This window comes from Gigantopelta aegis, chromosome 13 (genome assembly GCF_016097555.1).
Source record: "Gigantopelta aegis isolate Gae_Host chromosome 13, Gae_host_genome, whole genome shotgun sequence".
Classification (NCBI taxonomy): domain Eukaryota; kingdom Metazoa; phylum Mollusca; class Gastropoda; order Neomphalida; family Peltospiridae; genus Gigantopelta; species Gigantopelta aegis.
In genome coordinates this window covers 18,826,753-18,854,252 of record NC_054711.1, presented here as the reverse complement: position 1 = coordinate 18,854,252, position 27,500 = coordinate 18,826,753, and the positions used below count along the sequence as shown (strand labels likewise).

The following is a 27,500-nucleotide window of genomic DNA, read 5'->3' as shown; positions in this document are numbered from 1 at the left end:
GTCAGAGTACAGAAGCTACATGTATGCATCAGCATTAGCGTGGAAACCGAAAGGAAATGTCTGTACATGCACCAAGCTCTATGATTAATGCCTGTCTGTGTGTAAACACATATAATTTATTAGGCCGAATTTTTTTTTTTTACTTGTTTCCTATTACATGCTGCAAAAATATAGGGTAGGTACATGTAGGTAGGAAAAACATTTTATTTTGGAAAATAATTTTATTTATGGATATTAAATAAAGGTGTTGACTACCAGTATCCAAAATAACCTCTGCATGTATAGAAATGCATTATGCAAACCAACAATACCATTCATCACAGTGTTTTCCCTAGAAATGAAGTAAGACATGATAAAGTGACGTTTTGGGGGCATATTTTATGTGCAGTTTTAAATATAAGGGCTTTTTTTTTCTCCATTATACAATTTTCAAAAGGACAAAAACCGTATGGCCATTTTATTTTCTATATCTATTTCACAACTTAATTAAAAAAAAGGAAATATGTAGTACTATCCACATAGGTGTGTTTAAAGGCTTCTTTTTACATGGGCAACTTATAAATTTGTAAAAGGCAAGGCATTTTGATTTTGAGGGCAACATGGTGCTAACCTATCTGTGGGAGAGTACATACAAAAGACCCCTTGCTGTTTAATAATAGGCAGAAGGTTTACTCTCATACTAACACTTAACTTCTGTACTGGTCCAGGACAGACTTGGTTGAACCTTAATTGGATAGAAACCAGTAAATAAGTTATAACAATTTCTTTTAATGAAAACTGAAAGGAAGGGTTCTATATTTATCTGTCCAACAATAACATTAAAAATAAAATGTTATGAATATTATCTTTCCTAGTGTATCTAAGAAATGGTAGACTTACCAATTTTATAATTTGCAATGTTAGTTTTATTCTGTATGCATCCAGTATTAAAGTACACACTTGGTTTGAAGCAATCAATTGGTCCAATGAATAGAAATGCAGTACAAATGCTCAGAATGCTCAAACGAATGTTGAAAAGTAAAGTTTGTTTTATTTAACGACGCCAATAGAGCACATTGATTTTTATCTTTAATATCATCGGCTATTGGACGTCAAACACATGGTCATTCTGACACTGTTTTTAGCGGAAACCCGCGAAGTTCCCAGTGACCACTTACAAAAAATAACGAAATGCATCGAGATCTTACTGACATATTTAATCATTTGATTTGGCAGTAAACTCCATCAGTATCGGTAAACATTCCCTCCCAGAAGGTCACTAAATTTCTACAAGGCCAGTTTGTCACTGGAGTAAATCATTAAATATAGTTGTTGTTGTTGTTATTATTATTATTATTATTATTATTATTATTCGGAACACCTTTCCGACTCTTCGCCCGATATCTCACGAAAGTTACCGAACTTCAATTTGAAGGGAAGTAACTCCATCAATCGTTAGAAGAAAACATTTCGTGGCTAACGGGTCGCCAATAAAACTAAATTTGCGACAGTAAAACCACCGATATGCGTCCGCAAATCGGAAAATACAGTAGGGTTATCCCCTAAATGACACCAAATTAGTGCTTGTAATACTGATAGTTTTGGAATGTTTTCGTGGAAATCGTTGTTATACTAAAAAAAAAAAATTGGATATACAAAAAAGTTCAAATTAGGGTCTGTCGGGTAACCAGAAACAAACAATATTTTATGATACGCCTTATACATGTATATTATATAGAATACTAAAGGTAGTACTAAACCAAATAACCTCCGGCTGGGTCAAAGTTTGAGGTGCACCCAACTTTTGATAGAGAAGTGAACACCACAAGTCCTGTGATTGGTGATAAATATGAATGTGTTAGTTGTAAAAAAAAAAAAGGTTTTATCTGGGCAAAAAATGTATGCAATTTTATTTTATTTAGTACCACCACTGCCACCACTGTGCAGTGTTCGAGATTAAAATTTTTGGGCAGTATCCCAGTTGGATACTAACATTTCAAAATCTGGTATCCCACCTGAGAATTTAGTATTATATAGTATCCCGGTGGGATACTGGGTTCTTAAAGTCTGGTATCCAAAATTAAATTCTGGTATCCCCGGGATATCAGGATACCGTTAATCTCGAACACTGCTGTGTCAAGTAGCCTTGTGCTTGAAACATGTATGGGGTACCTGTAAAAAATGTACTCAAATTTTGTACAGAACTAGGGTAGACGCTACCCGTTATCTCAGACATGAGCATCTTGACCCCCAATTTTTTGTGATTCACTTTAAGGGTGAGTGTTGGTAGTATTTATATTTGTGACGTTTATGTTGATTGATACGCTGCATGTAGAAGTTTTAGCCACGTATGTTACTATGGTCGTCTATTTGATTTGATTTGGTAGTATACAAGCTTGCCTGTCATTTTTATGAAATGAGTGAACAGTTTTGGTACAAATGTATTTAACAAGCAAAAGCGAGTCAGATACCAACACTGTTCATGAGTAAAAATGGTATGACATGCAAGCTGGTCAGCAGATGTCGATACCTACTACACATTATTTTTCTTTGAATTGGGTCAGCAATTGGGTCACGCTCACGTCATGCCAATATTACACTATTGTCTGAACCAAATTGTTAACAACTACAAAAAATTACTCTCCTACCTTTAATTGCCGTTAGATTTCCTCCAAAGTTTGTCCAGACACAAATCGCAAAAAAAACCCACTACAAATATACTGATTCCACACACGAGACTGCAACGATGTTGCCGATATCGTCTTTGCTGAGATTGCATAGGGAAAAATACATGCAGTTTTCTGCCATCTGCCATGTTGCTTGTTTATGGAATACTCTTCAAGAGGGGTGAAAACCTCCAAAGTATGTGACACAATTAATATGAAATCGGTGATCTCTAGTGGTATCATTATTTGTTTTTTTAATACTAATGAAAAATAATAATAAATAATATGACGTCATCACCTTTGACCGGCCTCGGTGGGGTCGTGGTAGGCCATCGGTCTACAGGCTGGTAGGTACTGGGTTCGGATCCCAGTCGAGGCATGGGATTTTTAATCCAGATACCGACTCCAAACCCTGAGTGAGTGCTCCGCAAGGCTCAGTGGGTAGGTATAAACCACTTGCACCGACCAGTGATCCATAACTGGTTCAACAAAGGCCATGGTTTGTGCTATCCTGCCTGTGGGAAGCGCAAATAAAAGATCCCTTGTTGCTAATCGGAAGAGTAGCCCATGTAGTGGCGACAGTGGGTTTCCTCTCAAAATCTGTGTGGTCCTTAACCATACGTCTGACGCCATATAACCGTAAATAAAATGTGTTGAGTGCGTCGTTAAATAAAACATTTTTTATTTCTTTTTTCATCACGTTTGCTTTTATATCATAACATGTTATGACGTTGTTAGATTAAGTCCTATCCTTTCACCCCTCTTGAAGAATATTAAAAAAAAAAGTCAAAATGGCAGCTGTCACAAAATTACATGCTTTTTGCCTTATGCACTCTCAGCGAAGTCGATATAGGTGACATAGTTATCATCTGGTATGTGGAATCTGTGTCATTGTAATGGTTTTTTCAAGATTTCTGTCTGGACAAACTTTGGAGGAAATCTAACTGCAATTAAAGGTAGGAGAGTAATTTTTTGTAGTTGTTAACAATTTAGTTCGGACAATAGTTAGATGTTGAGTGATTGTCATAACATGAGCAATATCCTGCACTGGTGAGTAATAAATATAAATTATTATATAATTTTTTTTAAAAATATTTTGCTTGCAGGCTGGCTTGCTGACGGCTCTTGGCTCGGTTGGCCTGATGATGTGGTTGATGTTCACCAAACACAGTAAGGAGACGCAGCTCAAACGACTGGCCATCTTCTCCGGATTCACCTTCTTGTCTGGTACGTACAGTCGACATGGCAGTGCTCAAATTAGGAAGTGAAATATGGCCTGCTGTTACTTTATGCTTACCTGGCGATTCAGATCAAACTGTCCATCATGTGGTTAATGTTCTGTGTGTGTGTGTTATATTTCAAGACTCTATGGGCCCACTTCTCGACATGGTGATTCAGATCGAGCCATCTATTATGTGGTTATAGTTCTGTGTGTGTGTGTGTTATATTTCAGGACTATGGGCCCACTTCTCGACATGGCGATTCAGATCGAGCCATCCATCATGTGGTTATAGTTCTGTGTGTGTGTTATATTTCAGGACTGTCTATGGGCCCACTTCTCGACATGGCGATTCAGATCGAGCTGTCCATCATATGGTTATAGTTCTGTGTGTTACATTTTAGGACTGTCTTTGGGCCCACTTCTTGACATGGCGATTCAGATCGAGCCGTCCATCATCCCGTCAGCGTTGATGGGGACGTCGGTCATCTTCATCAGCTTCTCCCTCGCATCCATCTACAGCAGCAATGACCGGACCTTCCTCTACATGGGAGGTGAGTAACATAACTACATGGGAGGTGAGTAACATAACTCTACATCTAAAGCAACAATGACAGGACCTTCCTCTATATGGGAGGTGAGTAATGTAACTCTACATCTACAGCAGCAATGACAGGACCTTCCTCTACATGGGAGGTGAGTAATGTAACTCTACATCTACAGCAGCAATGACTGGACCTTCCTCTACATGGGAGGTGAGTAACATAACTCTACATCTACAGCAGCAATGACAGGACCTTCCTCTACATGGGAGGTGAGTAACGTAACTCTACATCTACAGCAGCAATGACCGGACCTTCCTCTACATGGGAGGTGAGTAACGTAACTACATCTACAGCAGCAATGACAGGACCTTCCTCTATATGGGAGGTGAGTAACGTAACTACATCTACAGCAGCAATGACAGGACCTTCCTCTATATGGGAGGTGAGTAACGTAACTACATCTACAGCAGCAATGACAGGACCTTCCTCTATATGGGAGGTGAGTAACGTAACTCTACATCTACAGCAGCAATGACAGGGAGGTAATTAACCTAAAACTTTGAACACAAATATATATATATATGTATAAGAAGTAGATTTTTTTTTTTTGTAAAGACAAAACAATGTCATGACAATTTCTGTGTTTAAATGTTTTGAGTTCAGATTATTCATTATAAAGTTACATTCCAATTCATCTGTTTCCATTCTATTCAAAGAGACTACAGAAAGTGTTACATCTACCATCATTGCATTTTGTTACAATCAATTTTACTTGTACAGTACAGGAAATTGCATTTTAGAACATATAGTTTTAAAAAAATTGAAATGTTTGGGGGAGCATACCTCCGGACCCCCCTCCACCCTAAAATCTCAGGTGCTTGGCATTATCAATCTCAGTCAGTTACCCCATCTCCTTCACTTAACAAAGATCCTCTTTTTTTTTCAAGTTGCGCACCCCACCCCAAAGTAAATCCTGCATACGTCAACACCTGCAATTAAGAAACACATTGAGGACAAAACAAAATCCCAAATATAGTACAGATAGTACAGAGCAAAAAAAGTGCTGTGAATAATTAAAACTCCACGGTCTCTCCCAGAAAGAAAATGGGTTAACTTTGGGGTTAGGGTCAAGAAAGAAAGAAAGAAAGAAGTGTTTTATTTAACGACGCACTCAACACATTTTATTTACGGTTATATGGTTAAGGACCACACCGATTTTTTTAGAGGATACCCGCTGTTGCCACATAGGCTACTCTTTTACGGCAGGCAGCAAGGGATCTTTTATTTGCGTGCATAAGGCAAAAAGCATGTAATTTTGTGACAGCTGCCATTTTGACTTTTTTTTTAATATTCTTCAAGAGGGGTGAAAGGATAGGACTTAATCTAACAACGTCATAACATGTTATGATATAAAAGCAAACGTGATGAAAAAAGAAAAAAAAAATGTTTTATTTAACGACGCACTCAACACATTTTATTTACGGTTATATGGCGTCAGACGTATGGTTAAGGACCACACAGATTTTGAGAGGAAACCCACTGTTGCCACTACATGGGCTATTCTTCCGATTAGCAACAAGGGATCTTTTATTTGCGCTTCCCACAGGCAGGATAGCACAAACCATGGCCTTTGTTGAACCAGTTATGGATCACTGGTCAGTGCAAGTGGTTTACACCTACCCATTGAGCCTTGCGGAGCACTCACTCAGGGTTTGGAGTCGGTATCTGGATTAAAAATTCCATGCCTCGACTGGGATCCAAACCCAGTACCTACCAGCCTGTAGACCGATGGCCTGCCACGACGCCACCGAGGCCGGTAGGGTCAAGAAAAGCATACAGTAATGATAAGAATAATAAATTTTGTCAAAAAGTTAACTCAAAAAAAAAAAATATATATATATATATGGGTATGTCTCCATACCCATTTGGGGGTGAGACGTAGCCCAGTGGTAAAGCTCTCGCTTGATGCACGATCGGTTGGGGATCGTTCCCTGTCAGTAGGCCCATTGGGCTATTTTTAGCTCCGGCCAGTGCACCACAACTGATACGTCAAAGGCCGTGGTATGTGCTATCCTGTCTAGGGATGGTGCATATAAAAGATCCCTTGCTGCTAATCGGAAAGAGTAGCCTATGAAGTGGTGACAGCGGGTTTCCTCCCTCAATATCTGTGTGTGGTCCTTAACCATATGTCCGACGCCATATACCCGTAAATAAAATGTGTTGAGTGTGTCGTTAAATAAACCATTTCCTTCCTTCCATACCCATTTTACCCTCTGGTGGAACCCCTGACTAAGGCAGCATTCTGTATGGTTTAATGCTCTGTTTCAGGAGTCCTGCTGTCTGCTCTCTCGTGGATGGTGCTTCTCACCTTTGCGAACATCTTCTTCGGCTCACAGATGATCTACGATGTGAGTATATATCACAAGCAATGATATACATGTTTCGTTGTAAGCAAGACCTTCTAAACAAAAATTGGAGGGATGATTTATATAAGACTTGTATATATACTGATGGAAAGAAATAAAGGATCTCACAGATAGCAACAAGAAATAATGACTGCATCAAAAATCAATTCATATTGTCAGAAATTGACTGGGAACATATAGGCAGCACATTCAACACTACAGACATTCAATCACACATTACAACTTGTGTATATAGACATTAATACGCTAGTAGTGAATTAAATTTGGTCTACAATTTGACGTCTTCCCTTATTTCTTTCCATAAGTACAGGTATATCTATGGGTTTTTTTCTTCTCCTCTGTTTTTTTCTTCGGATCATTCTGTATGGAGCACTGATTTCATTGTGTGTGTTTTATCTAGTGTGGTGTGGTAGACCACATTTATTTAAGAGTTAAGTTTAGGGTTTTTGCGTGTCCAGGGCTTCTAGGATTTTATAAAAATCTACTAGCCATGGGATCAGTGATTTTTTAAAAATGTACTAGACATGATTAAAAATTCACTAGCCCTCCTTTAAATAAATACAATTTTACTAATAGTAATAATCAGATATGTCACCTAAAATCCTTAGATTGGGGTGGAAAGCATCTTCGTAAATCAAGGCTAATATTCGTTCCTCGTATTCAGCCTTGATACATGTCGTCAAGAAATCGTGCCACAAAATGCTTAAATTTAATTGGATGCGATGAGATCTGATTGCAACGAATCGCAACGCTCCTTATAGATTCCCTTGTTATTGTAAACAAAGATGGCAGCATCAGCGTCCGGCGGTTAATTTTTGATATTGCTTTCAAGATTGTCACATGTTACTGATGCTGTGATTGGTCAGTGATGTCATCGTGTAAGGGACATAATCGGTGTTACAAATTTTCTTCCAATAGAGGGCGCTAGTAGTGGATATCAGTAATCTTGACTACATGTATCAAGGCTGAATACGAGGAACGAATATTAGCCTTGATTTATGAAGATGGGTGGAAAGAGGTGACAGGATATGCATATTTATAAAATATGTAAATTCAGCATCTCACAAAGGTTTTTTTTTTTTTTTCACTAGCTGTCAGGCTAGTTATGGTAATTATTTACTAGCCCAACACTGAATATTACTAGCCATGGGAGTGGGGCTACCATAATCTAGAAGCCCTGGCATCTTTTTTAGTTTGCGCTGCACGGGGGACTGATTATCTTGTGTGTGTTAGCTAGTGTGGTGGGGTAGACCACATTTATTAAAGAGATATATTTATGGTTTTTTAGTTCATGCTGTATGGGGGACCGATTCTCTTGTGTGTGTTAGCTAGTGTGGTGGAGTAGACCACATTTATTAAAGAGAGATATTTATGGGTTTTTTAGTTCATGCTGTATGGGGGACCGATTCTCTTGTGTGTGTTAGCTAGTGTGGTGGAGTAGATCAAATTTATTTAAGAGTTAAATAATTATGTTTTTTATATGTGTTTTTTTTTAGTTCAAGTTGTATGGAAGGCTGATTCTCTTGTGTGTGCTAGCTAGTGTGGTGGGGGTAAACCACGCTTCTTTTTAAGATCTATCTCTATAGGTTTGGGTTTTTTTTCTTTCAGATCACACTGTACGGGGGACTGATTCTGTTCTGTGCATTCATCCTCTTTGACACACAGCTCATTATCGAAAAACGTCTCCATGGGGATGATGATTACATCTGGTAAGTTACTTATACCCGGGGTCAGAATCGCCAGCATATGTGTTTGTATTTAAAAATGTCCATAACAGTAGTCGTTTAAAAAAAAATCTGGATGTATTTAGACATTTTGAAGAGTGGGAGGTGTGTAAAGAAAAAACATCCCAAAACCCAGTTTGTACACTGATGAAAATGTTTCTCAGTTTTATTCAAGATTTATTGTATCAATATTTGTGGTGGGGTTCGGGGGGTACGGGAGGGTAGGCACAGTGTTGACCCATTACTCATTTTTGTTCAAGTTTTATTGTGTGTATATCTGGAGGGTTTGGGAGGGTAGGCAGTGTTGACCATTTATTAAAGTTTTATAGTGTTTAATTATAGGCATTGTTGAACTGTTTTTCGATTTCATTAAAGTTTTATAGTGTTTATTTTTTCTTTTGTCTAGGCACAGCGTTGACCTGTTCCTCGATTTCATTCAAGTTTTATAGTGTTTATTTCTTCTTTTGTGTAGGCACAGCGTTGACCTGTTCCTCGATTTCATTCAAGTTTTCCGCCGACTTGTCATCATCCTGTCAAACAAGGTCAGTGCTGCTTGTCATTTTCCAAAACTGTTTCTCGCCCTACAAACATTTAGTCAATAATATGTGTAGTTATTATAGTCCTTTTAAAATTATTATCTGTTGTACAAACACTTGGTAATATGTACTGTTATAAATCACCTTTAATTATTGTCTACTCTACAAACACTTAGTCAATAATTTCATCTTAAATACAACCTTATAAGTGATCCTAGCGCCAAGGTCGCTTCGAGAAAATGAAGCCCAGAAAAGGATTGTTTTCAGCCATTATAATAGATGTCTTGACTAATGACCAAACCTCTTTAACAACCAAAATTATAGATAATTTATTAACTAGATTTCCTCATTTAGAACATCACAGTCTGTATATTCAGGGTGTTTCTGCTTTTCCTAATGTAATGTGCATTGTAGTAGCTTAAACTCCACTTTATTCCTTAATATATCAGGGTTGAAAGTTAACTTAAAGGGACATTCCTGAGTTTGCTGCATTGTAAGATGTTTCCGACTAATAAAATATTTCTTCGATTAAACTTATATGGTAAATATATTAACTTGTTTAGAATATCAGTGTCTGTATATTCAATGTGTTTCTGGTCGTCTTAATATTTCTAAGAAGCTCAAACTGGAGTTTGTCTTCAAATAATTTTGTACATATGAAAAAAGCATATTTTAGGAAATAAAATGAAATTTAACCTAGGACAAATATCAGAACGACCAGAAACATGTTTAATATACAGCCACTAATATGTTATACAGAAAAATATATTTGATATGTAATTACAATCGTTAAAAAGTCTGTTAGTCGATAAGATCTTTAAAATTGCAGAAAACTCGGGAATGTCCCTTTAAAGTCGATATGATCAACAGGGACAGTTAAAATAAGTTTTTATTGGCCCTTGTGAAACTTAACGAGCCCGCAAATTAAACATTTTCATGATATATAGAGAATACTTCCCAAGTGTCTTGTGATATCATAATTTATCAGCACGAGTTGATAAAAGTATGAAATTCGAGGTTTGTCAGGGATTTAAATACTTTTCATCAAAAAGTGCTGATAAATTATGATATCACAAAACATGAGGGAGGTATTCGTTTTATCATCCATTATCATTCTTTTCATTTGCGACAATTGTAAACAATGTCAGTAATGTAGGATGAATGTCACTATATTTGTCAGCGGTAGACTCATTTACTAGCAGAATGGCAGTGGTGTAACATGATTAATGATAGGTTTAATGCAGAAACCTACACAGTGACGTAATAAAATAATGTCTTGTTATTACAATTTGACCAATCGAGATTATAAGAAGCAATATCTCCTAGGAGAATATCGCAGGAGATATCGCAAATTATAGTGCCAGTGGTATATCCTACAAAAGCCTTCAATGGATGATAAAATACATGTATGCACACTGTACGTCTGCCATTACTATACTATTACATTGGTTGAATATAACGGGTTATGTTACACTGTTCTCTTCATTAATTTTCCAGTGTCGTTTTGTTTTTTTAATTCTGTTTGGGAAGATGCACATTTAAAAAAAAAATTGAGTCATCCATGTCATAAACCCATATGATAATTTGGTGTATTAACCCGGTTAATAATGGTATGCAATTTTGCCAGGTCTCTTGGTAATGTCTTGCTGTGGATGGGTCAAGCTGATGTGACATCAAACTAATATGTGCTAATTGTGATTGTGTCATATTACCGATGGCAGGGACTTTAGTACTGTGATTTACAATTTTTTTTTATTAAAATGTTATTTTAGAAGTGTAATAGGATAAACAGAATTCGGTACTCGTGGTTTTTTATTATGTAAAATATCAACCTGGTCTAGTTAATCAGTATTTGTCTCGACAGAGTCACGATAAATACTGATTAACATAAAGTCTGTTGATATTTTTCATGTCAAAAAACACTTGTGATGAATCCTCTATATATTTGGCAAAAATTAGTGTAGTATTTTATTTATTACCCACCTTCAAATAATGTAAAATTTTACAATTACTTCTGTCATAACTCAACGAGACCAGGGAAGATTATATCGCTTAATGGAATAATATAATTTAGTAACTAGTGTGCAACAGGTGGTGCATATGAAATTTGTAAGACGTTGACCAGACCTGGTGCTTATTAAACTTTTAGTCTAGACTCGAGACTCTTAATAGAGAGACCGGCCACGGTGGCGTCGTGGTAGGCCATCGGTCTACATGCTGGTAGGTACTGGGTTCGAATCCCAGTCAAGGCATGGGATTTTTAATCCAGATACTGACTCCAAACCCTGAGTGAGTGCTCCGCAAGGCTCAATGGGTAGGTGTAAACCACTTGTACCGACCAGTGATCCATAACTGGTTCAACAAAGGCCATGGTTTGTGCTATCCTGCCTATGGGAAGCGCAAATAAAAGATCCCTTGCTGCTAATCTGAAAGAGTAGCCCATGTAGTGGCGACAGCGGGTTTCCTCTCAAAATCTGTGTGGTCCTTAACCATATGTCTGACGCCATATAACTGTAAATAAAATGTGTTGAGTGTGTCATTAAATAAAACACTTCTTTCTCCATACAAATTGTATGCGTGTGACATCATTAGAGATTGAGTCTGGACTCTTAAAAGGTTTTATAAGCAAGGGCCCAGGTGGGTAATAATAAAATATGTTTGTGTCCTTTGAAAGATAATACCCTATTCTGTAACAGACCCATAACTTAAAGATAATACCCTATTCTGTAACAGACCCATAACTTAAAGATAATACCCTATTGTGTAAAAGACCCGTAAGATTGTATTTTTTTCATCGCCTAACAAATTACTTTCATCATTGCAGGAAAGCAAGAAGAATAAGAAAAACTGAAGACATCGCTTCAACACTGGATAAAGAATTCAAAACAGACTGTTGTAATGTGTGTCCTCTCTTAAAGATTTCAAACAGACTGTTGTAATGTCTTCATTCGAACAGTAAACTCAGACTATTGTAACATTATTGTCCTTGTAAAGATTAAAAAAATAAATGGATTCACAGTAAATACAGATTGTTGTAATGTTGTCAATTAAAGAAAACAAAGATTATTGAATGTCCTCTCTAAAGGTTAATTTCCTTCAATGGATTGTCTTGCCAAGAAGTATACACATTTGTATAATTTCTATTAACCTAATCAGAATCCATATTTAAAAAAATTATTTATAAAATACTATGTATTCAGGAGAAGGTGGAAGGGGGAAAAAAAGTTGCATTGTGTTGTGTGTATTATCAATGTGTGGATTGTTCTGTTAAAAAAATTTAAATTGCCTTTGAGTTCCATTGTAATTTTTATTGAAAATCCTTTTTTGCAGACCCCCAATAGCATTTTATCTTAGTTTGATTAAATGTTTCTTTAGTCCAGATGCACACCGTCTTTTTTTCCCTTCTATATACAGTATAAATGTAGTGAAGTTTTATTTAGTTATTTGTCTAAAATTTTATATAATATATATTAACAATATGACATGTAGTATATTTATAGTTAACTACTAATAACAATTCAAGCTAATGCCATGTGATTTATATTATATTCATCTATAAAAGCATTTAATTATGTAAATTGGAAAAAACAACAACCCAGCTTTTCATACATTTTCGTAATTAATGTTCATGATTTAATTTTTTTTCAGTCGATTCATAATCTTGATATTGATTTAAGGCAAATGTATTGCAGGTAAATGGAATGAAAAACAATAATTTGGTTACTTTTAGATTAGATTGGCATGTAAATTGAATTAAATTAAATTGCTTTTAGATTGGTACGTAAATTGAATTAAATTACTAGTAAATTGTTTTTGACTTGACTGGCTTTTCAAAGTGGCATCAGTTTTCATGGTATTTCCATATTTTCTTCTGTCACCAGTGTTCTGTGTTGTAGTTAGTGACACTGAATATGTGTTTTGCATAGGCATCTTTTTATTTTAAGTTGAGTTGATTTTGTTCTCATTATCAGGAGTGGGAATTCTCCTGGGATCATCTCTCATGGAACATTGCGTTTCCTCGCATTTTATAAGCGACCTTTCCTCCAAAATGGTTCAGATGGCACTGATTTTAACACAGGATTTCAAGAATTTCCTGGAACCCTCTAGATTTCCTCTTTTTTACAGTTCAGCAATTCCCACCTCTGCATTATTTCCTTTCTTTTTTCTTTTTTTTCTGATGTAATATATTTTATTTATTAATGTCTTGTCCATTTGGTCCATGAACATTGTATTGTAAACCCAGATTTATTACTTACTTGCGATGTCAATTAAACTTGAATTCATATTAAATTTAATTTCTTTTATAAAGTACATAAATAATATTGTTTTAAAATGCCCAACAAAAACAAACGGTTAGTTAACCATTATTTACTATTAATATATTGACATCTTTTTCTTTTTTCTTATTGATTTGGTGCCAGGAATGCTTTTGAGTTAATACTTCTACAATAAAGGAAATATAACTGCTGGAGAATTTTTTTTGTGTTTGGTTAATTCACTTTAGTAGAAACTAACACTTCCTATGGAGGTATATTTACATGTATATGGATAGAGCTGTTCTTGGTATGTTCTGCAATGTTTAGTTAATGTATTGCCACAAATTTCCACAAAATAATTGGTTCACATTATTATTTACATGAACATTTGCTTCAGTAACAATCTGCAGTCAGTAAAATGTATTCCAACACTAAGAATAAAGCATATATTTATTGCTTTTTTTTTCAGCAGATTGTATCAATTTTTTATTTGTTGCCATGTAAACATGTTGTATGCTAGTTACATACATTATCTAAACTAAGATTTGCATCATAAAACAGATAACGTGAAATTGTGTATATCATTATTGAATGGGGATTAAATTTGAATATATGCGTTAATCGCAGGAAGGGATTAAATTATATTTAACCATATTTATAATTACTGGAAAGCGGGAAATAGAATTTTGTCAAATCAGTTTTTCTCAACTGATAAATTATCGTAATTTAAAAATATTTTAAAATGTCTTGTTAAAAATAATTTCCTGTTCTCTGTATGGGTGTGTTGTATATTTGTTTAATAAACAATTTTGTGATTATTTCAGTGTTTGTATTTTAGACGCAAGTCATCAAATTTATTTCTACATGGTTGGAAACCACCCACTAACCCAAATAAACAAACACAGACAAAGACACGCATGCCCATACACACACCTTGACAAAGACTGACATTTACCCATGAAGCGGAGGCAAGCAGCAATTCCTTGCACAGCAATATCTGGGCAGTTTTAAAGTTGCAAAATTATCAAAAATACCATTCATTTTCTTTTGAAATGTAAAGCTTTATGTATTGAATTACATGCCTGCAAAACATTACATCTTAAGAAGTTCATTTACTTCTGTTTTATAAATTTATATTGTAAAATATATGGGTGATCGACTTGTTAACACATAAAGTCACAGGTTGAATTTCTCCATGTTGACAGAGAACAGATTACAATTTTAATTGATACATTATGAATAATTGTATGTACTTTATTATTTTTTTGCAAAGGATTTATATGTACATGTTTATATCACAAATGCATGGACAAAGAAAATGACATTATAACAAGGCAATCAGGCGCGGATCCAAAGGGTTGTCACAGGGGTCCCGTGACATCTTTTGGAGAACAAAAAAGTAGTCACAAGCCAGCTGTGACCCCTAAATATTTTTTATTACATTACTGATTAGTCCAAGCTCACAAAATTTAGCAAGCACCTAAATTAGGAATCCCATTAAAATGTTCAACATTTTAGGCATATATAACAAATCAATCACTTGGCGATGTAGATAAAGGAAGGTAATGTTTTATTTAAGTCTAGTGGCGTCGTTAAATAAAACAAACTTTACTTCTTTTTTTAAATTATTTAATGACGCACTCCATACATTTAATTACGGTTATAGGGCGTCATACATATAGTTAAGGACCACACATATGGAGAGAGGAAAACTGTCGTTGCCACTTCATGGACGCCTACTCTTTTTCGATTAGCAGCAAGGGATTTTTTATATGCACCATCCCATAGACTGAATAGTACATGCCACGGTCTTTGTTATACCAGTGGTGGCTGGAACGAGAAATAACCCAGTGGGTACACCGACGCGGATTGATCCTAGACCGACCGCGCATCAAGTGAATGCTTTACCACTGGGCTACGCCCCGCCCCTGATATAGTTAAAAGTTTGTTTTGTTTAGTGACACCACTAGAGCACTGATTTATGAATCATCGGCTATTGGATGTCAAGCATTTGGTAATTTGTACACATAGTCTTAGAGAGAAAACCTGCATGACCGCCTTCTGGCTTTGCCAGTGAACAAAAATACATCTAAATAATTTCGTTTACATTTAAAAAAAAAATTATAATAATTTGTATTATTTGAAGCGCATACAGGTTAATATGTGACCTACGTTTTGAATTTACCAGAAAAACAAACAAAATACCTTTTATGTAGGGCCTACTTTATATTCTTTGCAAAATTAATTCTACCCTTGACACACAATGGGGGGGGAGGGGAGGCAACCCACACTATGTACAATGTAAACATAATAAGAATGATTTATTTGCATAACATCCGCATATGGGCAGAGCTAAAACAACAACGCAATATATACAAATAAATACATGATTTTATAAAATTTAATACAGAAAATTAAAAATTGATTGTGGGTGGCCCACCACCTCGCTATGCCACTGGCCCCGACCTAACTTTATTCAACATCAGGCGCCAATCAAAGGGATGGTGCTGAAGTGTGCAATTCGACATGTTCCGTTAAGTCACGAAAATGGCCGGAAACGCCGTGACGTCAACAATGTTTTGACTTTTTAATATGCATATTGATGTCAAAGCGATATCACGTACATTTTTCTGTCTATTCAGGGCCGTAGCTAGTATGGGGGCAAGCATTATAGAAACTTAAAGAAAAGGAGTTTTAAACTATTAACTACTCAGTTGCCCCCCCCCCCCCCCCCAAACAAAATATCCTAGCTACGGCCCTGCTATTGTTTTAACTTTTCAGAAATGCATGAACAGAATCGCTGTTTGTCATTTAATAATGATTTTATATTTGTGTGTAAATGTAAAATAGCTGTGCATGGATCTAACACTTCCCAATGACGACAGCGAACTGTTGTGCTCTTTCTACAAGTGTTGAGTGAATATATCAACCGAGGTAAGTGTTTGATTATTGATCAGAACCATGGCATTGGAAGTCGGAGTTGGGGTGCGTAAGCATTGTCGTTTTATACTGGGAGGGGTCGCCCACATTTATGTGCTGTGAACGTATGGGAGGGTAGGCTACAAGGTGAGGGCCCATGCCCCCCCCCCCCATGCTGCACCAGACTGGCTACGCCAATGCATATTCGTAAGACTGTACAATAAATGTTAGCGAGGTTTAATGCCATCCAGTTCAATTCAGTTTATAGCACTACTTTAATCGTAAAACATGTCCTAGAGAGTGTTTGAGGTTCGCACCCCTCCGAAGGTAATTTTGCAACTTAGAAACTGCCCAAATAAACTCCTAAGATAATTGCTGCATGCCTCCATTTCAAGAGTCAAGGTGTGTGTGTGCGTGCGTGCGTGTGTGTCTGTATGTGTGTGTGTGTGTCTGTATATTATACGTGTATGTATGTGTGTGTGTGTTTGTGCGTGTTTGTGTGTGTGTCTCTCTCTCTCTCTCTCTCTCTCTCTCTCTCTCTCTCTCTCTCTCTCTGTCTCTGTGTGTGTCTCTCTGTCTGTCTCTCTCTGTGTGCGTGTGTCTCTCTGTGTGTGTGTGTCTCGATGTGTGTGTGTGTGTGTCTATATATCTGTGTGTTTGTGTGTCTGTGTGCCTCTCTGTGTGTGTCTCTATGTGTGTGTCTCTGTGTGTGTGTGTGTGTGTCTCTGTGTGTGTGCCTCTGTGTGTGTTGTCTGTGTGTGTCTCTCTCTCTCTCTCTCTCTCTCTCTCTCTCTCTCTCTCTCTCTCTCTCTCTCTCTCTCTCTCTCTCTCTCTCTCTCTCTCTCTCTCTCTCTCTCTGTGTGTGTGTGTTTGTTCTCTCTCTGTGTGTATCTATATGACATTGTGTGTGTGTGTGTGTTTGTGTCTCTCTCTGTGTGTATGTGTGTGTCTCTCACTGTATGTGTGTGTCACTGTGTGTGTGTGTGTGTGTGTGAGACTGTGTGTGTGTGTGTGTGTCTCTCTCTGTCTCCATATCTGTGTTTGTCTGTCTGTCTCTCTCTCTCTCTCTCTCTCTCTCTCTCTCTCTCTCTCTCTCTCTCTCTCTCTCTCGTGTGTGTGTGTGTGTGTGTCTGTGTGTGTCTCTCTCTACGTGTGTGTGTGTCTGTGCGAGTGTGTGTGTATTTGCGTGTGCGTGTGTGTCTGTATGTGTGTGTGTCTGTATATCATATAGGTGTGTGTGTCTGTATATTATATATGTGTGTGTGTGTGTGTTTGTTCGCGCGTGTGTGTGTGTGTGTGTGTGTGTTTGTGCGTATGTATGTTTGTGTGTGTGTGTGCGTCTGTATGTGTATGTGTCTGAATATTGTGTGTGTCTGTATGTATGTGTGTCTGTATAATAATCATATGTGTGTTCTGTACTTATATATATGTGTGTGTGTCTGTATATTATATATGTATGTGTCTGTTATTTACATATGTGTGGTCTGTATATTATACCAATGTGTTTGTCTGATATATTTAGTATATGTGTGTGTCTAATATTATAATATTTTGTGTGTGTGTCCTGTAGGTGGGTGTATCTGCTATACAGTTAATATATGTGTGTGTGTGTTCTGTATAAGAAGTTATATGTGTGTGTGTGTAGGGGTATGGGTGTGTATATGTATGTGTATGTGTGTCTGTTATGTTGTGTGCCTGTCTGTATGTGTGGTTCTGATATAGTAATATATGTGGGTGTCTGCCTTGTGTGTGTTGTTGTCTGTATATGTGTATGTACGTGTGTGTGTGTGTGTTTCTGTATATGTGTCGGCCCTGTATGTGTATGTGTGTGTGTATGTGTGTGTGTGTGTGTGTATGGGTGGGGGGGGGGGTATGCGTGTGTCTGTTTGTGTTTCTTTATTTGGGTTAATGGGTGGTTTCTAACCATGTAGAAATTAATTTGATGACTTGCGTCTAAAATACAAACACTGAAATAATCACAAATATTTTTATTAAACAAATATACAACACACCCATACAGACAACAAGAAATTAGTTTTAACAAGACATTTTAAAATATTTTTAAATTACGATAATTTATCAGTTGAGAAAAACTGATTTGACAAAATTCCATTTCCCGGTTTCCAGTAATTATAAATATGGTTAAATTAATCCCTTCCTGCGATTAGTAAAGTATATACTGCAAATTAAATTTAACGTTCAGCTCCCCCATCCGGTACCCCCCCCAATCTACCCCCAGATCCTACACAATTTCTTCCAGCCCTTATGTCTTTTTATGGTTTCTGTTTTATGGTCATCTTAGTTTCGATTAGGTGGATGTAACTAGCATAAACACCTGTTTACAAGGCAACATTAAAAATGTATACAATCTCTGGGAAAAAAACAGAAGAAATAATATATATGCTTTTAATCTTAAGTGAAGCAGTAAATTTTACTACTGCAGATTGTTTACTGAAGCAAATGTTCACGTAATGCATTTATTAGAAACTTAATATATTGTGAACCAATTAGTTTTTAGACTGAGTTTGTTGAGCCAATGCGTCGCATCGTACAAACTGTCATTGCAATACATTAACTTATAGCATGATCCAGAACGCATTTCCGTGATGCGTACCCTGACATAGAAGTTCTATCCATTACTTAGTATTAATTGTTACCACCTCACAATAGCGAAGAATAATCTATATAGCTTCCAAGATATATAGTTAATATATTATACGGAATATAATAATATGATATATAATATATATATATAAGTTGAGGCTAAGGTATGTAATCCTCCAGCAGTGATATTTCTTTTATTGTAGAAGTATTAACTCAAAAGCATTCCTGGCACCAAATCACGGAGAGAAGGAAAAAAAGATGACAATATATTAATAGTAAATAATGGTTAACTAACATTAACCGTTTGTTTTGTTGGGCGTTTTAAAACAATATTATTTATGTACTTTAGAAAAGAAATTAAATATGAGTTGAACTGACATCGTAAGTAAATAAATCTGGGTTTACAATACAAAGTTCATGGACCAAATGGACAAGACATTAATAAATAAGATAAATTACATCAGAAAAAAAAAGAAGAAAAAAAAAAGAAGAAAAAAAAAAAGAAAAAAGAAAGGGAATAAGTCAGGGGTGGGAATTGGTGAACTGTAAAAAAGAGGAAATCTCGACGGGTTCCGGAAATTCTTGAAATCCCAAATTAAAATGTGTTTCATCTGACACATTTTGGAGGAAAGGACGATTAAAATGTGAGGAATCGCAATGTTCCATGAGAGGAAAATAGCTGATCCGAGGAGAATTCCCACCCCTGATAATGAGAAAAAATCAACTAACTTAAAATAAAAACATGCCTATAGAAAACACATATCCAGTGTCACTAATTACAACATAGAACACAGAACACTGGTAACAGAAGAGAACATGGAAATATCATGAAAACTGATGCCAGTTTGAAAAGCCAGTCAAGTTAAAAATAATTTAATTTAATTCAATTTACATGCCAATCTAAAAACAATTTAATTTAATTCAATTTACATGCCAATATAAAAACAATTTAATTTAATTCAATTTACATGCCAATCTAATCTAAAATTAACCAAATTATTGTTTTTCATTTCATTTACCTACAATACATTTGACTTAAATCAATATCAAGATTATGAATCGATTGAAAAAAAAATTAAATCATAAAATTTAATTACGAAAAGGTATGAAAAGCTGGGGGTTTTTTTTCTTCCAATTTACACAGTTAAATGCTTTTATAGATGTATTTAATATAAATCACATGCCATCAGCTTGAATCGTTATTAGTAGTTAACTATAAATATACTACATGTCATATTGTTAATATATATTATATACAATTTTAGACAAATAACTAAATAAAACTTCACTACATTTATACTGTATATAGAAGAAAAAAAAAGACGGTGTGCATCTGGACTAAAGAAACATTTAATAAAACTAAGATAAAATACTATTGGGGGTCTGCAAAAGAGGATTTTCAATAAAAATTACAATGGAACTCAAATCAAAGGCAATTTAAAATGTTTTAACAGAATGATCCACACATTGATAATACACACAACACGATGCAACTTTTTTTTCCCCCTTCCACCTTCTCCTGAATACATAAAGTAGACAGAAAGATGGAGACGAAACCTATATAATACCCTTCGATTGGGCCGGTAGAGGACTGAAAACAAGAACCACCGACATTAAAATAGCCATTACATGCAGACACGTTATTGGGTTTTAAACACTACTGTGCATTTTTCACTATTAGGGGCGCCCAGTTACATTACAGACTCTTGTTTTACTCTATTGTAACTTAACCAAATTTAGTGTCAATTTTCACGGGTTGAAACAAGGATCTGCAACTTCAAGCGAACAGTTGTTTTTGCAAACCATTCAACAGATATACATCAGATTTGTCCATGCACATCAATGTCCTTCATGCAAATGAGGCACCATGACACTATCACTTGCTAAATGATTTTAAGTCATTATCAGTAAAACATTTACATTATATTTCTAGGTATTTCTGTTCAAATTATTCAGAACAAACGCCACAGAATCCTCATATAAAGAGTAGTTTTGGAACAACGTTTAAGGTCACAGAGTCAAATATCTATCATATTTTTCATTTCATTTCTAGTTATTTTCATGCTCAGGTTATATCCAATTACGGTTCAAGCACGTTATCATGGGCACACACACCTCAGCTATCTGGTCTGTCTGTCTAGAAAAATGGGTTAGTGGTTACTGAGAGAGAAGTCGAATTAGTGGCATTAAATTCGCTCTGTGTGGGAACAAAATTAATGAATGTTTAACGTCATCCCAGCACGAAACACATCAGCTAATATTAGGAGTGAAACTGACGTAAATGCGTAGGCCTGCTGGATAGGAACAGGCTTGAAGGAACCGGTAGGTGAGGGGGGGGGGGGGGGGGGGGGGGGGGGGGGGGTCTTTGCACCTTCCATTCAAGGAGGAAAATATTAACTTTTGTGTCCTACTCTTCATAAAGATAAAGATGTGGTTTGTCCCCCCCCCCCCCCCACTAGATATCTCTAGACTGTGCTCCCCCATAAGAAACTGTGCCCCACCCCCTCATCTCCACTAGAGGTTGTTCGCCCTATACCACAAGTAGTTGGCATCTAGATGTTGGTGTGACTTGTTTATAAGTGGGTTAAGTAACTTTATCGTAAATATTCTGCGGTGATTGTGATGGATCAAGATGTTCATATTCGTTCAGCTGAATGTCTTGTCCTGCATTAACGTTACCCCTCTCATTATCACCTAGGGGGCGCTGTGGAATATCATCTGTTCCACGTGACCGTGGTGAATTCTCGTATCCACCCTCGTAAGAAACGTCAACTCTGGCGGTATTTCGTTCTCGACCGGTCTGTCCGCCCACGATGTCATAGTGTTCGCCATCTTGGTTTGTTGGACTTGTGTTTTCTTTAGTTGTAGATCCTGACGTCATCCTGTGGCGTCTGACGTACCTGAATTATTATAAAAGTACATGTCAAGATATTTCTCTTAAAAGCTATTTTATATTGTGCCATAAATAAAGAATATTACACGACTTTCAGTTTCATACCATTTTTATGAACATTAGAAAATGGTATCTAACGAGCGAAAGCGAGCTAGATACCATTTTGTAATGTACGAGTTCACAAAAACGGTATTAAACTGAAAGGAATGTAGAATTTTATTACCTTCATATAATTATTGCTTAGAATTCATCAAACAAAAGTAAACATTTAGAGCAGCTGGTGTTCGAGTATCAGCATAGGCCCCGCCCACAATCGAGCTTAACGACCCAGATTTTGATTTCTCAAATAGTTTATCCCACGGAGCTTTTAAAACTAAAAGGTTCAGCTAGCCGTTTTTCGCTAACGTTTACGAGCTATTTTGACTGGTTTCCGAAATGTTCATTCTTTTTAACATTCTTCTTCTTCTTTCTTCTTCTCGTTCGGTTTCATATGCTCACTAAACCCTGAGATGTGCTGCATCAATGAACTGGATCGTCAACTGAAGCTCACCAGGGCTGCCCCATAGCTTTTCTTTGATGCTCTTTTCTTCTGGCCAGATGTTTTGCCTTATGTTTTGAACAGAGGGCATCTTTGAAGAATGTGTTCTGGTGTCTGAGATCCACTGTTGCAGTGACATTCTCCTGTATGTTTGAGCCTTAAGCGATGGAGGTGGGCCTTTAGTCTACAATGTCCAGTCCTAAGTGACGTACGATTTTGATATTATAAGTATGTAATTAAAAAAGAAATCTGGTTATGGTCGCAATTAATGTTATTAAGATTTAGATTTTTTTGGCCAGGATTGATCTGTTCTGGATATGAGTTCGCATTTTTCTAATGATTTAATTCTTCATCGATAAAAAAAAACCCCAGTCTTTCTTTCAGTGTATCGGTCAACACTAGATGTCGGGGAAAATCAGCAGTAATATAATAATAAATTTGTTTTATTTTATTACTTATTAACAAGCATAATTTTAGCTGAAGGACTAATATGACGTTTTCCTGTAGAATGCAAGAAATTGTATTTCAGGACATCTAGTTCACAAAATGTTATGGGAGAGCATACCCCCCGAACCCCCTAGAAACTTTGCTTTGCGCCCTCGATCTCAATCAGCCCCTCCTACCAATGTCTACTTGTTTCCGCCGTGCCTGGGATAAAGAAACATTGTAAATGGCCATTATCTGGACTTCTGGTGCGTAGTGGAAAACCAAACTAGGGATCAATGCGACAGGGCTGTTGTTTTAGTAAATGGGGAATTGTGTGCATCGGGAGATATCTGTATCCAAAATAAATACAATTGAGTAGTGGACATGTTTAAATAGTGTCTTCTATGTGTAATCTGTGGAGCCTGCCCAGTACTTTTAAATATGTGTGTCCATTCAAATAAAATGCCCGTTAATGCCTTCTGTTTAAAAACACAACACAACAACACACTTACCAGAAGAATGCCCCAGCACCTGCAATCAGTATTACGGAAAGTATTCCTATTATAGCAGCCATTGCAACAATCGTGGACTCACTGTCCTTTTGACTGGTGTCTAAATATAAATAAAAATCACAAGAAGGAAATATGATTTAGTACTATAAGAAATGACATATGTATTAAAAAGGGCTTTAAATTGCTATATATCATCAATAGAAAACCTATATATTTGAACACAGATATACTGACTTACTCTTTCGATGTGCGGCAATAGCGTTCTTTGTAAAAACCCTAGGTACCGGTAGCTGGAACAGGGAAGTAAATGGACTAATTAGCGTTTTGCTAGTACATTGTAAAAGCACCCTAGTTTTCATTGGCATAACCAAGATTTTATATTCGTGTGTGTGTGTGTGGGGGGGGGGGGGGGGGGGGGGGGGGTGTTGACATGCAAATATAGAATGTGGACTACCATGCTCTAGACTAGCTTGACAGACTGACAGACCAGCACAAAGAAAGCTCATGGGAAACGTAAATGTGGTGATATTTTCCAATTTGTAATTGAAAATACCTAGTTCAGAAACACAGTGAAGCACAGTACAAGGGTGGGTTATCATCGCTACATACTATGTAACTCACCCAGAAAATGTCTTTATTTTCTATGCATTCAATATTAAATTTTAACATTTTGCGATTCATCCCTTTTGCTGGAATTATTTTCTTGTTTTCAAAACTCACTTAACCGTTACGTTATGCGATGTTTAAAAGCGGACACAGTCCCATAATTATGAGGCAACAATATATTTCATGTATGTATCAATATCTGGAACTGAATGCCAGTTCATGCAATGTTTTGTATTTCAGCCGAGTTTTAATTAGAGTTGTTTCCATTTCAGGTCGCCTCGAGGTCTTACACAGCAATATGACTATAATTTGTGTTTTGTTTTCAGTCTTATGATGAATCTAACGTTATTATATCAAATTATAATAGTTTTACCCGGCAGTTCAAGGTAAAATCATTGTTTCATGATCCGACGGACAATAGCTGTATATCATATAGCATCTCACAGGGACAACGTTCAAAGTACTCCCAACGTCTAATAGCACCGTTAACGCAACCAGTATTGTCATTAGTGTCTGATGTCATAAAACGTTGTTTCATCTGATCAGTAAATTCCTACAATTTAATTTGAACCGGTTTCAGTGTATCTATTGTGATCGAAACATGTGCGTGCTACTATTAAAATAGTCACTATGTGTATGTGTAATCATCAGGTTTTAGACCAAGCAGTATGTTCAATCCTCCTATGCCATTGTTTGGTACGGTGTTATGGAAACGTAGATTGGTCATGAGGACGTATTTGTGTCTGGAGGCAAAACTACTATAACAACAAGGGTATCCACGCTAACACTCGTCCGACAGTGGCATTTGACTAAGGGGAATCTGAATGGAGAAAGGTACAGGTGTCAAATCCTTAATCTGATCGTTGTAACACATTCTGGTAACCACGCTGACTAGCAGATCTATCTACAGGCAATGTCATTTTCGGCAGGTAACATAATTCCTACAACAGAACGTCATCGCGACCTCTCTTGGCTCACTGCGAGGCCAGGTCCTGTGCTTTAATGACGTCACACACATACAATTTGTATGGAGTTGTCATGATGTTAGTGTCTCAGACTCTATTAGAGTCTCGAGTGTAGACTCTAAAAGTTTTATAAGCACCAGGCCAGATCTCAATCCACTAAGGAACCTAATGAACAGAAGCTGTGCCCACCAGTAGCAGTCTAGAAGAGCAGTGATCACCATTGGACAACCAACCCCAGGAACGCACAAACATCTATATGGCAGCAGGCACGCTATATACAATATAATCATAATGAACCATGCTGGGCCAAGCAGATCATTTAAGCAACAACTTACTAACTACAACAGTCTACAGCACACAATAAAATGTCCACCAATACTATGAGTTCCACTTCCTAAAATGTCATTATTGTTGGCCGTTCTTATTTATCGAAACCATAATGACTTTTTCAGGATATAGCACATGTTCTGGTCCCTATGCCAGAGATTTGAGATTTGAGATCAGGCACAGCTAAGAATGCACTATTGCGTCAAATAACAGAAGTGATGGACCTACCTGTAGATTGGGTCACACTCACGTTGCAAGGTAGTCCTTGCCAACCAGCAATACACGGCCCATTGCACGATCCAGTCACATGATGACATGACGCTGAGGGGTCTCTACACTTCCTGTCACTGCAGGAATAGCTGCTCTGCTGCCGTATTCCCTCAACCACCCTGTTTATACGAAGATACCAAGTAGATTCAATTAAGTGACTCAAACTGGTAAGGCAAAGAACATGTTCTAAGGACATGTTCGTATAACCTGTCCCGTCCAGTTAATGTCTTCAACTATAATGAATGAATTGAATGGAAATGACTGTTTAACGTCAGCCCATCACAAAATACACATCGGCTATTAGGTGTCATAAAAAGTAATGCATGGAAATGTTATGTTTTTTTCATGACAATTACGCACTGAATCATTTTTCTGTTTTGTATAGTGTATATACAGTGCTTATAATATTATATATATATATATTTTTATATATATATATCTATATATATATATATAATCGTGTGTGTTGCCTAATGTTTTTATGGTCCAAAATTCTATTGTAATTAATCATCACTTACGTACCAATAAAAAAGACATTCATAGGGCAGTAAAATTAATGTTTCAGATTTAACAAAATGTTATGACCTAAAACCCCTTGAAGATATCCATGTTAATATTCAAAACAATAACTATATTTCAGTTTTTAATTTTAGTCCATTAACATGGTTCTGTTGTTACCGGCTGACATAGTCTACACTGGCAACGACCTCAAGGAGCAATATTTTAAAATATAATTCTCTGTAGATTTAGAATGAGAAATATTTAGAGAAAGACACGCACAATAGGCCCTCATGAACCACTACAGCATATACGTGGATTGGTCTGTTAACCGATTTGTATACCATAGCACATTTTTCCGATAATTTTGTCATACCTTTTCTTCATCGTGGTAACGTTTCCCTCTATTCATTATTATAAAAGGTGTGTGAACAACACGGTAAATGGATTGCTTGAGCAGTTCTGCTTTTAGTCTGTGCAATTGTACCATTCAGTTTAACTGTACCTTGGCGGTTTGTAGTATGTTGACCTTACTTTACATGATATTACTTTTATGAACTTCAATGATATATTTTTGGTAATCATATATCATGGCTATATATCATATGCATACATATACAGATACAGATACATATGCACTACATACATACATGCCCATATTATACATACTAACCCAACAAATGCATACATACAACATTAACATCCTCCCGCATCGTGGTTATCAGAAATTTGCGGGCGATTCGGGCCACGGTCCCCATGCATGGGCAATTTGACCAAAAGGATTTAATTTCCCTGCGCCAGTGCTTAAATAAATTATGTAACAGTCAACCTCGACTACAAACAATATTAGATTTAAATTAATACCCAATAAAACCCATCAATACATACAAACTAAACATACAAACATTTTTTTAGCGTTATTACTATTTTTACATGCCAATTACGGATTCCTGGCCCCTTTGGTTTTAAACCCCAAAATCCAACCAAAAACCCAAAACCAAACAGTCTCCCCCTCTCCAGGATTCTTCACACTTCCTCCCCTAACCCTTTGTGTCACAACTCGCCTTTTTTCAACGTGGGCCTTGTGCAATAAACGAAACAATCGCGCCATAAGCCCAGGGCACTGCTAGCAAAAACATTCAATGTTAAACATTAATTGAACTTGGTGAACAAAATCAAATCTTTACACAGGAAAAAAGAAAATCCAAAGTTACTTGATAACATTTCAAATAGTCTTTCTTAAGCATATTTCATTTTTCAATGAACAGGATCTTTTTTAAGCTTTGAACAATCACATAAACCACGGTCTTTTATATACCGTCGTGCGACAATATGATAGGGAAAAACCTAATCGTAGACTGGAGGGTTTGAACCTAGACCCAAAAACAGCTCAGGATTGTTTCTTCGTAAATTAAAACAATAATATTAATGTTTAAATAGTGGATAGCATAAAAAATTTAAGCATACAACCAAGTATTATCAAGTACCTTATTTGTCTAGCTAATTAATTTTACACCCTTTTTAAAAAGTCAAGAACCGTAAGCGTCTTCCAGGTTTAATTAAAAATTACTTTTACAACCTTAATTTAATC

General features: G+C 36.5%; 2 protein-coding genes across 2 annotated transcripts in view; one reads left to right on the top strand and one right to left on the bottom strand.

The window, feature by feature from the left end:
• The window catches only part of LOC121387077 (bax inhibitor 1-like), a 24,737-nt gene extending 10,568 nt beyond the window's left edge, over nt 1–14,169 (top strand). The window contains exons 3-8 of the mRNA XM_041518089.1: nt 3,752–3,872; nt 4,269–4,418; nt 6,738–6,817; nt 8,444–8,544; nt 9,032–9,101; nt 11,920–14,169. Coding sequence (XP_041374023.1) covers nt 3,752–3,872; nt 4,269–4,418; nt 6,738–6,817; nt 8,444–8,544; nt 9,032–9,101; nt 11,920–11,946 — 549 coding nt within the window. The 3' untranslated portion in view covers nt 11,947–14,169. The remainder of the gene's footprint in view (nt 1–3,751; nt 3,873–4,268; nt 4,419–6,737; nt 6,818–8,443; nt 8,545–9,031; nt 9,102–11,919) is intronic.
• Nucleotides 14,170–21,211: 7,042 nt separating this feature from the next.
• LOC121387187 lies at nt 21,212–26,296 on the bottom strand. Its single transcript, XM_041518213.1, has 4 exons — nt 26,286–26,296; nt 25,370–25,530; nt 23,244–23,343; nt 21,212–21,774 (listed from the first exon to the last, which is right to left on the bottom strand). The coding sequence occupies exons 1-4, from the start codon at nt 26,294–26,296 to the stop codon at nt 21,459–21,461; spliced, it is 588 nt and encodes a 195-aa protein (XP_041374147.1). The 3' UTR covers nt 21,212–21,458.
• Between the last annotated feature and the right edge of the window lie 1,204 nt (nt 26,297–27,500).

What these genes read in the sequence shown, in the direction of transcription:
- LOC121387187 (XM_041518213.1), bottom strand. An exon ending in GAGTGTGACCCAATCTACAG is followed by an intron (nt 23,344 to 25,369) that starts GTAGGTCCATCA and finishes ATTTATATTTAG; the next exon opens with ACACCAGTCAAAAGGACAGT. An exon ending in GGTGCTGGGGCATTCTTCTG is followed by an intron (nt 21,775 to 23,243) that starts GTAAGTGTGTTG and finishes ATAATAATTCAG; the next exon opens with GTACGTCAGACGCCACAGGA.